The sequence below is a fragment of the Corvus cornix genome, chromosome Z (genome assembly GCF_000738735.6).
Source record: "Corvus cornix cornix isolate S_Up_H32 chromosome Z, ASM73873v5, whole genome shotgun sequence".
NCBI classification, from domain to species: Eukaryota; Metazoa; Chordata; class Aves; order Passeriformes; family Corvidae; genus Corvus; species Corvus cornix.
In genome coordinates, this window is record NC_046357.1 from 227,837 (window position 1) to 241,216 (window position 13,380).

General features: G+C 44.1%; 1 protein-coding gene across 9 annotated transcripts in view; it reads right to left on the reverse strand.

The window, feature by feature from the left end:
- Positions 1-13,380, reverse strand: part of NEDD4L (NEDD4 like E3 ubiquitin protein ligase) — a 105,209-nt gene that overhangs the window by 14,874 nt on the left and 76,955 nt on the right. For 5 of the 9 annotated variants that reach the window (XM_019280031.2, XM_039566736.1, XM_019280037.3 and 2 more), the window contains 12 exons: positions 12,388-12,438; positions 10,307-10,368; positions 10,084-10,186; positions 9,682-9,848; positions 8,648-8,780; positions 7,960-8,136; positions 6,562-6,636; positions 4,921-4,980; positions 2,090-2,221; positions 1,517-1,636; positions 649-846; positions 164-241 (listed from right to left, as the gene is read on the reverse strand). In XM_019280031.2, the coding sequence (XP_019135576.1) occupies positions 164-241; positions 649-846; positions 1,517-1,636; positions 2,090-2,221; positions 4,921-4,980; positions 6,562-6,636; positions 7,960-8,136; positions 8,648-8,780; positions 9,682-9,848; positions 10,084-10,186; positions 10,307-10,368; positions 12,388-12,438 (1,356 nt within the window). The remainder of the gene's footprint in view (positions 1-163; positions 242-648; positions 847-1,516; positions 1,637-2,089; positions 2,222-4,920; positions 4,981-6,561; positions 6,637-7,959; positions 8,137-8,647; positions 8,781-9,681; positions 9,849-10,083; positions 10,187-10,306; positions 10,369-12,387; positions 12,439-13,380) is intronic. The other 4 variants (XM_010414015.4, XM_019280034.2, XM_019280035.2 and 1 more) reach the window with 2 other exon arrangements.

The following is a 13,380-nucleotide window of genomic DNA, read 5'->3' on the forward strand; positions in this document are numbered from 1 at the left end:
TCATTAGCACAGACAAAGGCCATGAGTTAGAGCCCGAGCAAGCCCCAGCTCACAGCAGGGCTCCAGAGCCTCTGGAGAAGGGCTGCAGCAGCCTGTGCCCAGGAACAGAGCAGAGCCCTGCGACAGCAAGTGTAGGTTAGAACACAGGCACAGCATCACTTACAGGAAGAGGGCCCAAGTCATTGGGGTTCAGTGATGCTTTGGATCTCAAATGCACTGGAAACTTCAGCCGTGGATCCTCCTGGAACACAGGTATGCAACTGTAAATCCAACAGATCAAGGTAGATCTACAAACTAAGTCAAGCACAGACTTATCTGGAAATCTTCCTATGTTACAGTTACTCTTTTATTTTCAGAAAATAAAACAAAACATGCCTTATTAGGATTCCTACAGGGCAGTGAATTTTCCAGTGCTGAGTGAGTTAGGGTGACGTAAGACCTGACTCCACTAAGTGTGCTATGTCCAGGGATATTCTTCAAAAACCACAGCCCTGTTCTTAGGATGCCTGCACTCCACAAGGGCTTTTAGAACCACATGCACATTTTTGGCTCTTAAGAACACAAAGTGCCACGCCAAAATGGGGGCATGCAGGCAGGAAGACAGAGATGGGACCATGGCCCCCAGTGCCTTGGCTAGAGTGCCCTTACCCAGGTGGTGGTCTTGGTGTTGTGGTCGATGAAGAAGGGGCGGCCGTTCGGGGCGATGCGCATCTCCCAGCCCGGGGGCAGGAAGCTCTGGGCCCCCTTGTGCTGGGGCTTGGGGGAGTTGTAGGGGGACGGCTGTGGGGACTGAGGGTTGGAGAGGGTGTCCTTCACCGCCCTGCGCACCGGAGAGTCCTTCATGCCCTGCGGAGCAGGAAACAGCACCATTGCTCACATGGCACTTGGGGCTGCAAAACCAATCCAACTCAGCTTCACAGCAAATAGCTTTTCATTCCAGATGTAATTAATACTAGAATTAAGTGCTGGGACTGACTTACTAGAACTTAATTAGCTCTATCTGTGCCTTCTAACACACCCAGTCTTTTGCTGTGAAGGACAAGGTGTTCTGTGCCTTCCTCTGCAATGACAGTGTCCCCAATATTTACACCTGATTGTACCTTCCCCTGCACCTGCCCTGGATGTGTCCATATTTCATTTTATAAGGAAAAGACAAAAGCAGTGTTTTGTGCTTCAGGGGCAATGTATCTCATTTATAAGAAAGCCTTTAAGTGCAAGGCTGTGTGAGCCACAGCTCTTCAAACTCTTAGGTGTAAAGAGGAAATCTGAAGAATTGGCTCTCTTCAGCACAGCCAGGAGTAGCTGAAGCAAGAGTTTGAATCACACCGTCAGAAGTCAAACACACAGAGGCTTTGATTACGTAAGGAGCCACTTCAGCTATTCTGTAGCCATGTCACAGTGAACATCAGTCCACAGCACTTGGAATTACTTTGAGAGAGACTTAAAAGAAATGCAGCCCCCATTTGAAGGACAAGGATTGAGGAGAGGCTGTCGGGAACAGTCGGAAGGGGCTCACCTCGAGCGGTGCTGACAGGGTGACAGTGGGGGAGCTGAGGCTGCGGGGCCGCCGGATCTGCGGCTCGCTCAGGTGGTTGCTGCTGGTCGCGCCCGGCCCCACCATCCCGTCCTCGGCGAGCTGCGCCAGAGCAAAGCCAGGTCACAAACGTCACAAACACCGCCCACACGTAGGACATGTTAAAACTGATGTCATTGTTATCATCACTACTATTCTTCTTAAACTTATTTCCCTAAAGGCCAAGTAATTAATGTAATTCCATTGGAAGGACCAAGAACATATGGTTCTATTAATGACTTGAGCCAACTTTCAAATTCAACCCTAAGAACACATTTGCCTCCTTTTAAGAGTTCTTCTGAACCTCTGGAAATTCCTTCCCTTGCAGCAATCAGCTTAACCTGTGCCTTGACAGTTAAAATAAGTAACCAAAACTATCCCAAATTGTTGCAGCTTTTTATGATTCATCTGTATTGCTTAGGATTTTTCCTTTAAATTTCAGATTTCTGGAAGCTGCTTCAACTGAAATGACCCTCAGCCAAGCTAAGTGTTCGCTCCCTGGATGCAGCAGGGTACCTGCATGATGGGCCGTGTCCACGTTGTGGTCCGGTTGTTGTGGTTGACGTAGTAGGTCCGACCCTTGGCGTCCTTGCGCTCCTCCCAGCCCGAAGGTAAGCCAGGCGTGGTGTGCACGTAGGCCACAGAAGGCTGCTCAGGCAAAAAATCACTGAATTCTTATTTTATAATAGCTAAAAAACATTTCAAACTGTTGTTTGTAAAAAAAAGCAACTTGTTAACTTACACCCTTCTTAATCACAAAAACCATACGGAAAAATCCAGTTTCTGATTTAATTTAATTCAAGCTCTTTGTCACGTGCCTTTGAATCAAATAACTTTTTTCTCCCAAGAAATCTTTTGGGTCAGTTTAACACAGATCCAGCAAACAAGCTTATATGCCCTCAAACATTCTATTTCATTACACATAATGATAAAAAGGAAGTCTATGTTTTAATGAGTTTTCCTTGAAAAGCTGGGGTTTGTTCCTTTCATCAGAATGGATAAGTAAGAGTTAAATAACCATGCAGTTCAGATCTCCCAACTCCTGTTTTCTTCTTTACCCAAGGGTGTCTTGAATCAGTTGCCAGAAACTACTGTGGGTTTAGAAAGTTAATTTTAACCATTTTGCTCTGTCACAAATGCTGCACTCAGGGCTCCATGTCCCGACGACACGAGATAACCCCAAACTAGAGCCTTGACTTCAGCATGACAAGAACTTCTACTAAAAGCTCCACAAGTCAGACCCTGTTCTAAGAGAAGCATACAGGTAGCAGAGGAGTCACGTCCTATTGCCCACAGGAACTACGTTTCTGTGTGTGGCTGATGTTCTTTTGTGCCCTTCCTGTCCGCAAAATACCCAAGCACAAGTTCATACACACAAGCCAGGAAATGGAACCGAGTGGGATGAAGGACCTGCATAATTCAGAGGCTGATGCACTACAAGCTCTGGGGTTTTGCCATGAAACAGTAAAGGCCTCTGAAGGCTCCCACTGAAATCCAGAACACTCTCTTCCTATCCTCTATATTCCTTGCTCCAGCAAGATAATGAACTTAATTCTTGTTCTTGCTTCATCTCCGTGAAACCTTTCCCAAAGCTCCTGCCGAAGGCAGTGCAGGTGCTGTTTAAGAGCAGAACACAGTTGACACAAAGAACTGGAGAACTGCAGGGATAATCAAGAAAGGAAAGGAGAAAAGATACTGGATGGGTCAGAAAACTGACATACTCCAGCAGGGAATAGAAAACAGAGGGAAACAGATGAAGAATCCAAGTACAGACTATCAGACTCATTTCTTTCTCTCCTGAAAAGCCAAGGGCTATTTTCCCTATGGTTTTCACAGAGCTGGCAGGCAATGAGAAGAGCACCTTGCCCAGGCTGTGCCAGCGGTTGCCAATCCATCAGTCAGGGGTCAGGAAGGCCACAGTAAGGGCTGCAATCACTCCACAGTGTCTCAGTTACAACTCAGATACTGGGAGAAGGATACTGCTTCTGGGCCTGAGCCTGTGGGTCCCATTCCAAGGAGGGGGTCTGTAGGGATTCTGAAAGCAAAACCAAGGTGACCAGAGACTTTTACTGCTGACAGGTTGTTCGTCTGCAAGCCTCAGGCACCCAAAGACCCAAGAGAATGGAACTTTTGAAGACAAAGGATTTAGACCATGAATCCTGTGTAAATCCCAATTCCTCCACAGATCTGGGTGTAAATGCTGAACAAAGACAAGGGGGGATTAGTGACTGCAGCATGGTGAGGTAAAACATCTTGGTACAGCTGCACTAATGATGAGTCACTGATATTTGAACTCAGCTTTTTGCAGGAAAATATTAATATTTTGCTCTAAAAAGTCTAACCAAGACAAGATGCTCTGCCAAGAGAGTACCACTGCACTGCAGGTTCATCTAGCACAATTAACTAACCACTAATGAGTCAGGTATTTTATTTAGACTTTGCTATTTGCAAGTGTGCTCCTCTGGTTCTAAAACTAAAAAAAAAACAGTGAATATAGACAGTATTACAGAACAATGCATCAACACCCAAAGTAAGATTTATTTATTTCCCAGATGTAAACAGCAAACCTACCAAGTATAAATTAAATTTCTTTCTCTGAAACAAATTCTCTAGGAGGGCATAAATTAATAAAAGCCCTTTATGATAGGTTACTGTAAATGACTTCCATGAAATAACTCACTTCAGACTGACAGTTAATTAGGTTAAAGAATGGGATTTTTTGGACGAAGTTCAATATAGATTAAACCCCCTTTCCTTGTATTACACTTTCAGCAAAGCACATCAAGAATTTTATTGTATGATCAAACTACAGTCTTGGACTGCTGAGGAACTGCTGGAAAATGAAACTGGCATTCAGTAAGACCATTAAGAGCTCTGTGGTATATCACTGTACCCCCACGGCTCTCAAATTAAGACCAACTTTAAGAATTAAAATTAATTAGTCTAATGGAGAGGAAGGAAAGACAGATGCAAGATGCAAACACAGCTACACGTACAATGATTTGATGTCTCTAATCCCTGCTGCTTCCAGTATTCCTTTTTAAAGAATTAGCTGTTGTAGCTTTCATTTTTCAGGAGCCCATAGCATCTCCTTAGTGCACAGCTTCATCATAACTCAATGTTGCATCCATGTCCCTAAACCATGCCAGTATTTGAGTGCAAGCAGTGTTTTGAGAAATTTTGAGAAAATTTGGGACAAAAAAATGTAACATTCAATGGCTGTATTTCATTCAATACATGAATGCTTGCTTTGTGGAAAAAAAAAAACCCAAAACTTCCTCATTGTACAAGACCTAAATGTCCCCCCATTTTGTTTAGAGATAGTGCTTGATAAAGGGTTTTATTACCGTTGGCTCCTCTCCACCTGTGACAGTTGAAGAACGAGCTCTCCTAGAGGGACCATTCTGCTGTTAAATGATAATTAATGTTACACATATTTACTGAAGAAGGTCACAAGTTACTGTCACATCTTTAGGAGCAAGGCATCAGACATATTTACTGAGAGAGCAGTTAGATGGATAAAAGCAAATCTGAAAGTCATCAATCACTAGTAACCAAGCCAGAATCCCAGAGGAGCGCTGGATTAAGGAAGAACATGTACTTAGCTGCCAGAAGAGAAATGATCATTAGCTCAGGAAGGATGAAACGTGGTTAAGATCAGGTAAGATGATGTTTTAGAGCAATGCTCTCAGTGCTACTTATTTGAACATGTGCTCAGGAAATGAGTGTCCCTCAAGAAGCAGGAGAAAGGCCTCTCCCCAGCCCCACCTGCCAGCCCATGTACAGCCCCTGGCTCCAGCAGTGCTAAACACAGCAATAAAGCAGCACAGCAGCCCTTGTTCCCCCTACAGTCAGGCACAGAGAGCAATAGCTGAGGCACGACTGCACTGGGACCCATCCCACTGCTCACCCCAGAGCCAGGGACATGCTTCAGCTACACTAAATAACTGCTACAGCACAGGAAAAATCCAGCCAAGAGAAAACCTCCATGGTTTCTGGAAGTGTTTGCCCAAGAGCAGCAGCAGAGAGAACAAGCAATGCACAGACAAGCAGCTTCAGTAACAAACTTCTTGGTATGCACAGGTTTTCTATTTGCAGATTCACATGGGACACATTCATAATAAAAAAAATGAAGACAAAACTCTTGATGAAGAAAAATAAAATTTTTTAAAATATTCTTTTGCAATCTGACTAGTTTTACTCAAAAGCACACCTTGCACGCTCCTATTTTAAGTGGTCTCTGTACCTACTGCTGAGAGGTGGCAGAGAGAACAAACCTGCCACCTCTGCAACTCTTGCATGTGGGCTGTAGGACAGGCACCACTTTCTGTCAGCTGGAGCAGAGGTGTGCATGGTTCTGAAGGGAGAGAAGAGCTTTGTTGACAAAACATCTTTGTATTTTCTCCTGTTTGAACAATCTCCTTAAATAAACCTGCAGAAGTTGCTTCCTAAGACCCTCAGATTAAAGAACTGCAATTCTACCCAGGTATGTCATACCAGACTCTCACCAAAAGCCTCATTTTCACTACAACCAGGCAAAACACCAATCCTTTGGGATTTTAGACAGATTTATATATTGCAAGTAAAATCAACTCATGGGTCACAGGAATACACCTGCTGTGAGAGTCCTGCGGCTGCTCCAGTTCCAGGTAGAGCTGGTTCTCTTGCCCTCTCCTCCCCCAGCTGGGAACACCCCTTGGAGGAGTTTCTCTCTCCACTGACTGCACATAGGAGTGCAGTAACCTAAATTTCCATGTTCAACAACTGAGGAGAGTGGGACTTGCTCAGTCTCCAAATGTTTACTTCTCTCAGGAATGTCCTCCTTTTTTAGCTCACATGAATTTGGTCTCCGTTGCTGTTTGGGACAATCAGATGCCCACCCTGGTCACTGATCCGTGTCTGACTAGACCTGACCCAAGGCAAGGTGTTATTCAGAATCAGAGAATGTCCACCCAAAAAGGAAGAAATAGAAGGGACCTCTGGCTTACCAGGGATAACTGGGACTGTTCAGCGACGGTGTCTGTTACACTGCAGGACCTCAGTCGTGAAGAAGGGTCTCTTTGCTGCAAAAAAAAAAAAAAAAAAAAAAAAAAAAAGATGTATCCAAGTTAGGGTGTCGTAAAACATGAAAACATCATGATGGTTATTCAGAAAATTCAGTAACTACAGGTACTAACCTCTTTGTAGCAAATCTCCTGTAAACAATTATCTACTTCTGCTTTACCACAGAGTGGTATATCCCATTTTTCTGCTTCCTATACACTACAAAAAAAAGGGCCCATTCATTTTTCTAAAGGAGAAATGTCAACATGAATAAACTCATGAATTATTGAAAAAATAAGGCATTAAGAAATAAATCCAAAATCAAATATTATGGATGAGAGCTCAAAGTCTTTTTTAAAAATTCATTTACTTAAAAATTCATGGTATTTAAAAAAAAAAAAATCAGTTTTGATTTTCCTCTTTGCCTTCTAACTTCTGAATTAGTTGTGTCTTTTCCCAAGACACATCCTTCATGACTGTGAACTAGAAATAACACCTCCCTCAAAAAGCAGATATGCATCATGTCTGATTGACACTACAGTGTAGCTCCTCCCTGCCAGTCCAGCTGGGCACTCCAGGGCTGAGCAGTGTTCAGGAAAATACAGCACTGACTGCTGCAGTAAAACCAGTGGAGGGCTACTAGAATTGCCGTTCTCAACACAAGCCCAAGTGCCTCTGCATGCAGATCCAGCAGAGCATCAGAGCTGTCACTTGCTGACCAACCTCTAGGTGACATTCCCATCAGTCAGAGACCAACTGCACTGGCTCTTTGGGAAAAATGCACCTAATCGAGATTCTGTTTGATGAGAACAAGAGTAAATATGATTTCTTATCTCTTGAACTGCAGAGGTACCTTGATAGCATCATACTAAGAATATAAAATAAATAAATCAGAGCACGATGTTCTGTTTAATATTTACAATTATTTTTGTAATCAAAGAGACAGAAAACATTCCCCCACTTGTACATACATTATCCTGATTTTTTATGGTATCCCCATTCTGACTAATGGATAGTGCAGAGACCATTTTTCTGTTTTTCCCTTTCCTTTGAAAATTCCTAGGTCTACTCTCATATATTTTGTTTCACTAAAGGTCTAAGAGTAGCAGAATCTGAAGTGAAACTCACACAGAGGAACACTTGAAATCTGAACTGAGGAATTCTGTTGTCCGAGGCAGTTTGCTCGATGGTGAAACTGTGATGCATTTTTTGGAAGGGAATTTTAACTGCATGCTCAGGTTTTCCTGAGACCAGCAATCGCTCCCCATGCATGAAGTGATTCAGGTTATGCCAAATAAGAGCACATTTCTGCACTAGAGGTTTACAGATTACACATTACGTACAATCAAAGAGCTGAGTTGTTCCCCATTGGAATCAGGAGTGACCTGGAGTCTTCTGCTCAGCTCCTCAGATAGCTCCTGAGGACTGGTCCGGGATACTGGAGATGCTGGAGGAGGTGGCAGTGACAAGCTTAAGGAATCCCCACTGGCACTTGCCTCCTCTGAAATGGTTTCCCAAGGCTAATGAAAGAGAAGAAACTAAGTTCAGGTTTTATACAGACCGAATCTTCTTTCCCTTTGCCTTCTGTGTGATCATCTCACTGTGCCCAACACAAACAACAGCTTCTCTTCCCCCTAAATCAAGGCACTACAGAAAACTGAAGCACAGGGCAGTTACAGCCAGTCCACTTCCCTTCTTTTTATAAGTTACTACACTGTTGTTCAGAGCAGAATATGAAAGTGTTTCTATCAATGTACATATGACAAGCAATTTGGAATGATAAATGTTTCTCCCAGCATTTACATAGGACTCAGCCTTGTCCACGGGCCGCCAGGCAGCTGCAGCTGCACGGGACCTTGGCAGAGTGGCTCTGGCTGTGCTGTCATTGTGCTGCTGGCATTTTCCCAATGTAATTTCCACAAATGCTGTGTAAAACCACGACTCTCTGTGTTGCACAGTAATTGGCTCACGTGTGAGAAACATGGCAGCTCGAAGTTTAGTCAGCTCCTTAGGCCCAAGGCTTGGGCATACCTCAGGAATGTCTCCGCTCTCCACAGGCTCTGGTTCCAAATCCTCACTGATGTGGCGCCGAGAGCGGAACCGCCTGTGAGCTGCCTCTTGGTTTATCTGTCTGATATTGTTATCTGACTCGGATCCCACGTCGCTGCAGAGGGGGGAACACAGCATGGGAAGGAGAAAAGAACAAGAAAATAACCCAAGTTAAGCGAAGCCCCCACTTTGTCCATTGCCTTCAAAACTTTGGTAATACTTTTGATTATAAAAATCATTATTCATGCATATATCCAGCTTCATAATTAGGAGATTGTTTAATCCCTCAGTTGAAAGAAAGTAAAACTGGAAGCACTTCACAAATGTCACAGAACACCAGGTTGGGAAGGACCTCAGGGATCATCTGGTTCAACCTCTCATGGCAGGGAAACCATGGCCTAGACAAGATGGCCCAGCACTCTGTGGAGCCCAACCTTGAACGGGTCCAGTGCTGGAGAATCCAGCACTTCCTTGGACATGGTTTAGTGGTGGCCTTGGCAGTGCTGGGTTAAATACGTGATTTTAGTGTAACTCTTGACACTGTCAGTTATTCACACTCTGTAAAATGTAAGCTTGCCACAGCTTTCTAAATCTAATCTGGAGAATATATTCCCACGGCTTGCAGACTTCTCTGATAGCACATCCAGGGAATGAAGCCTATTCACAGAATAATAACCAGGATCTCCTCAAAGCTAATCTGTTCAACTTCATTAAAGCTTAATAGAATTGACTTTTTTCCTTACCTCTTCAACAGTCTCTATAAACAAAGTAATTTATTCCTGTTAAATTACTTACTGAAAAATTCCTTATCTGTCTCCTAATATTCTAAGGTGCATTGTTAACGCACTGCCTTCCCTCCCATCTCAGACTTCCTGGAATTTCCCAGAGTACTGTGTGTCTCTGTGATTTGCTGGGGGCGAGGAAGTCTCTTTCAGGCATAAAGCGCGGTTTCCTTTCCGACTCGAGCTCCAGCCTGGTTCTCCATCCCACACAGCCCCCAGCCCACGGCCGCTTACACGAGGCTGGGTCGGTGCCACTGGGTGGTCCTGTTGTTGTGATTCACGTAGTAAGTCCGCCCCAGGTTGTCCACCTTCTCTTCCCACCCAGGAGGCAGCGGAGGAGGTGGCAACTCCTCCTGACGTTGAGATGCGGCATCGCTGGAATCCACCACATCCCAGCCATGCTTAGGAATGAAGGAGAAAGACCTCTGTGGTTACAGTGTGCACCTCATTGCAATGAGAAAAGAGCTAAATCCCCAGCAATCTATTAAAGAGGGATTCCCAAAGGTGGCTGGGTATTCTTCTGGTGGCTCAGTGCCAAAGACAACCAACTGCTAACTCTGTTTTCAGGGCTTTATCCTTCAAATACAGCTGACTCTACAATTTTTCTTGAATCCTTCCCTGAGGACTCAGCCTTACCTCAGAGTCATCCCTCTGATCACTGTTTTCTTCCTCTTGGCCACCATTTTTAGGCATATACGCCATTTTCAGTCTCAAAAAACCCTTCACGCGAGATTTGTGGCTACAAGACAAGGAGGTACATTGCATTTAATAACTCATTTTTAAATAACTGCAAATCAAAAAATCATGAAGTAAGAAATGTTTGAAAGTCCTCAAATGTTTTAAAGGTCCTTCCCCTCACCTTCTTGGTCTGAGGAGGAAATCCTTAAATGTATACGGCCTCTCCATGGTTGGGTCTTCAGTCTGTATGCAGTGGAGAAAATGGCAAATTAAAGGGCTTCCCCACAAGTCCAGCCACATAAAAAACATTCACACATCAGGCTGACAGATTACATCTCTGATGTCCACTGAATCCTAAGTTACCTAAAGCCTGGAACCTTGGAAACTTTCTATTCCATGAGAATTTCAGCTTTCTTACCAAGTAAGTCATATCCTTCACATGTGTGAACACACAGCTGCAGGAATTTCAGAAGTAGGAATTTCAGATGCCAAGGGAAAAAGATGATGAATCCATATGCACACTTCTGTTGATTGTCTGGGGAACTTTATTCTAAACTGGAAGCATGAACTATGTTATACGTGGCAGCCAAATCCCACACAGCCTCTCCTTTCCCGGCCTGAACTCTGCCCCTGCCAGTGTCCACTTTCTCTGGGAGAGACACACTGCCCATTTTGCTCAGAGATGGCAGATTTTAACCAGCTCACCAGCACCAAGGCATGCATGATTCGGCACTGCTGTTTAGTGCCCAGCTGGAAGGGACGTGCTCCCAGTGAGGAGCTGTATGTTTTACCCAAATTCTGTCAATAGTAATTAGCTGGTATTGGAAAAAAAGGACTTTGACAAAACAAATCAGCAGAATTAGAAAGCTGATTATGAATTTGTTAATAAATACACCCCAATGGATCCTATTAAGGTCCTGGAAGGATGACTGAAGATGTACAGCGTGCTTCCCTGAGCCGGTGTGCACACACACCTTCCCAACAGGTAACTCTCTCCCTGGAGCAGGGCAGGAGCAGGTGGGGAAGCACGTGGGAGGTCCCACAAGGCCACAGCTACTGAAGAAAGGACTGTTCCGAGACACAGCAGCTTCGGCAGGGAAAATATCTGAGGGGAAAATGACTCTTTCCACTGTTCCTATTATTTATTATCAGGGCTATTTAGGTCATGTCTGTGCATAAGGATACCAAATGGAGATATCCACACAAGCACAGACCAAGCAATCCTGCACAACACAGCTGGGATGACACAAGCTCCCATGAGAAGGGAACGATGCATTTGTAACCACAAGGTGCTCGTGATCCTTCCCTTGTAGCTTTCCACTGTTACAAGTTTATAACCCCACACACCATGTGCTGACTGGAGATCAACCATAAAAGATACTTCTAAACAAGCGTCACTGTGCAAGTCATTACAAAGCCATTTTCCTCCCACAATAGCATACATCAATAGCAACAAGTCAAAACCAGACACAAAAAGCCAGTTATGCTTAACTGACACCTTATTTTGATGTAAACACTGCAATAACTTCACCCGTTCACACATAAAAAGCCCTGCAAGGTCACAGATGTTAAGATTAACGTGCACAACATTTAAAAAATATTAACTACATTCAGTCAATGTTAGTCATCCAAAACAGCATATAATACCAGAAATGTTTGTACCAAGGCTAAAGCAATCACTGCATATACGTACACGTTTGTTGATTCCTAGTTATAAATCTATAAATAGGAATTGCACTCAATTTAGCCTCTAATTTTGCAGTCCATGCAGAATCCTGGCTGCTGGGGGGAAACCAGACAACTGGAGCTTTACAGAGTTACAGAACCAGCTTTACGCTGAATTCCTCCATTAATTAAGAAACAGAAACAAACATTACCACCCTCAAACCAAACACCTCAACAGACAATAAAATGATTCAAACCCTGTGTCAATTACTTTCAATTGATTGCTATTGAACTCTTACTGCTGGCAAAGAATTCGATTTCAGCTAAAATAATGAACAGATGACATAGTTCTGGCAGCCTTTTGGTTCTCCATGCATTTGCTGAAGCAAATTTGCTATCCCAAAGCTTTTTTTGCACAGAAAGTGCATCCCTTCCATGCACAGCTGATGCATCTCCCTGTCCCTGTGCAGGTGAGGCTTGGTTGTCCGTAACAGTTTCCTTTAAGCTCCGCTGGGAGCACTTGCTTTAGGAGAATGTAAGTGGAGTGTGCAATCAACTGTACATAGCCCCAGGGGTTTTCAGAGATCTGGTGCTTACCGGGAGGTGACTGAGTGGCACATCCACCTGGCCCAGGAAGTCGTCTCTGGTCTGTCATACAGAAAGTAAACTTACATCAGAAAAGCAAAAAATTATAAACATCAACCTAGTCACAATGGTTGAGTACCATTATTTTAGGAATCACTGGTTTCTACCCTCTTATTGTTGCCCATGACTTGTTGTTCTAATTCATTTATCTCCGCACAGGATTTCCTGTGACACTCCAAACAGGCTCCTGAGCCCAAGGCACGTGTGGTGGTGCTGACACAATTCTGCCTGGGGGGAAATCACCCCAACCAACCCAGAACCCTTCCAAAGCACTGAGGAGCCCCAGGTGGTTTCCTGTTGAAGGGGGACAGATCCAAGCTGCCCTTCATGGACTGACAGTCCTACACTTACCTGTTGTGGGAGCAGCTCACCTAAACAGGGTGAATTCCACCATTTGGGTCTAGCGAATGTTACTCACAACAGGCAAAGCATGGAAATGTTGGCAGCAGCTGAGGCCAAAGGACGCCAGTGGCAGATGGGTGTTTGCTGTGGGACCCGGGCCCTGTGCTTGAGGGACACTTGGGATTCACTCAGACAGGAATTTTCAAGATCAAGCAGTTGCATTCTTCCAAACCCAACCATCTACCAGGGAACACAGTTTCTCCCAGATACTGTTTGCGACACCAGATACCAGCCCCAGTGATTCCCAAATAACCTGCTGCCTATTTATAACCATGCTATGCACAGAATTCCAGGAAGTGCATGCTGCTGCTGCAGAGCCAAGTTTACATATTTCTCATAGCAGAGCATTAAGTTTAATATTAAAATTCACCTTTTATATGATAACATCATAAGAATTCTGTTTCTACTACAAAGATAGGATGACATTTCATGATCCCTACAGAATGGACACATCCTGCTGTGCTGGATGCTATGGAACAACACAGAAAGCACATCTGCACCAAGGAGACTGTGGTTCTTCCAGTTTTAAGTAAAAACAGTGAG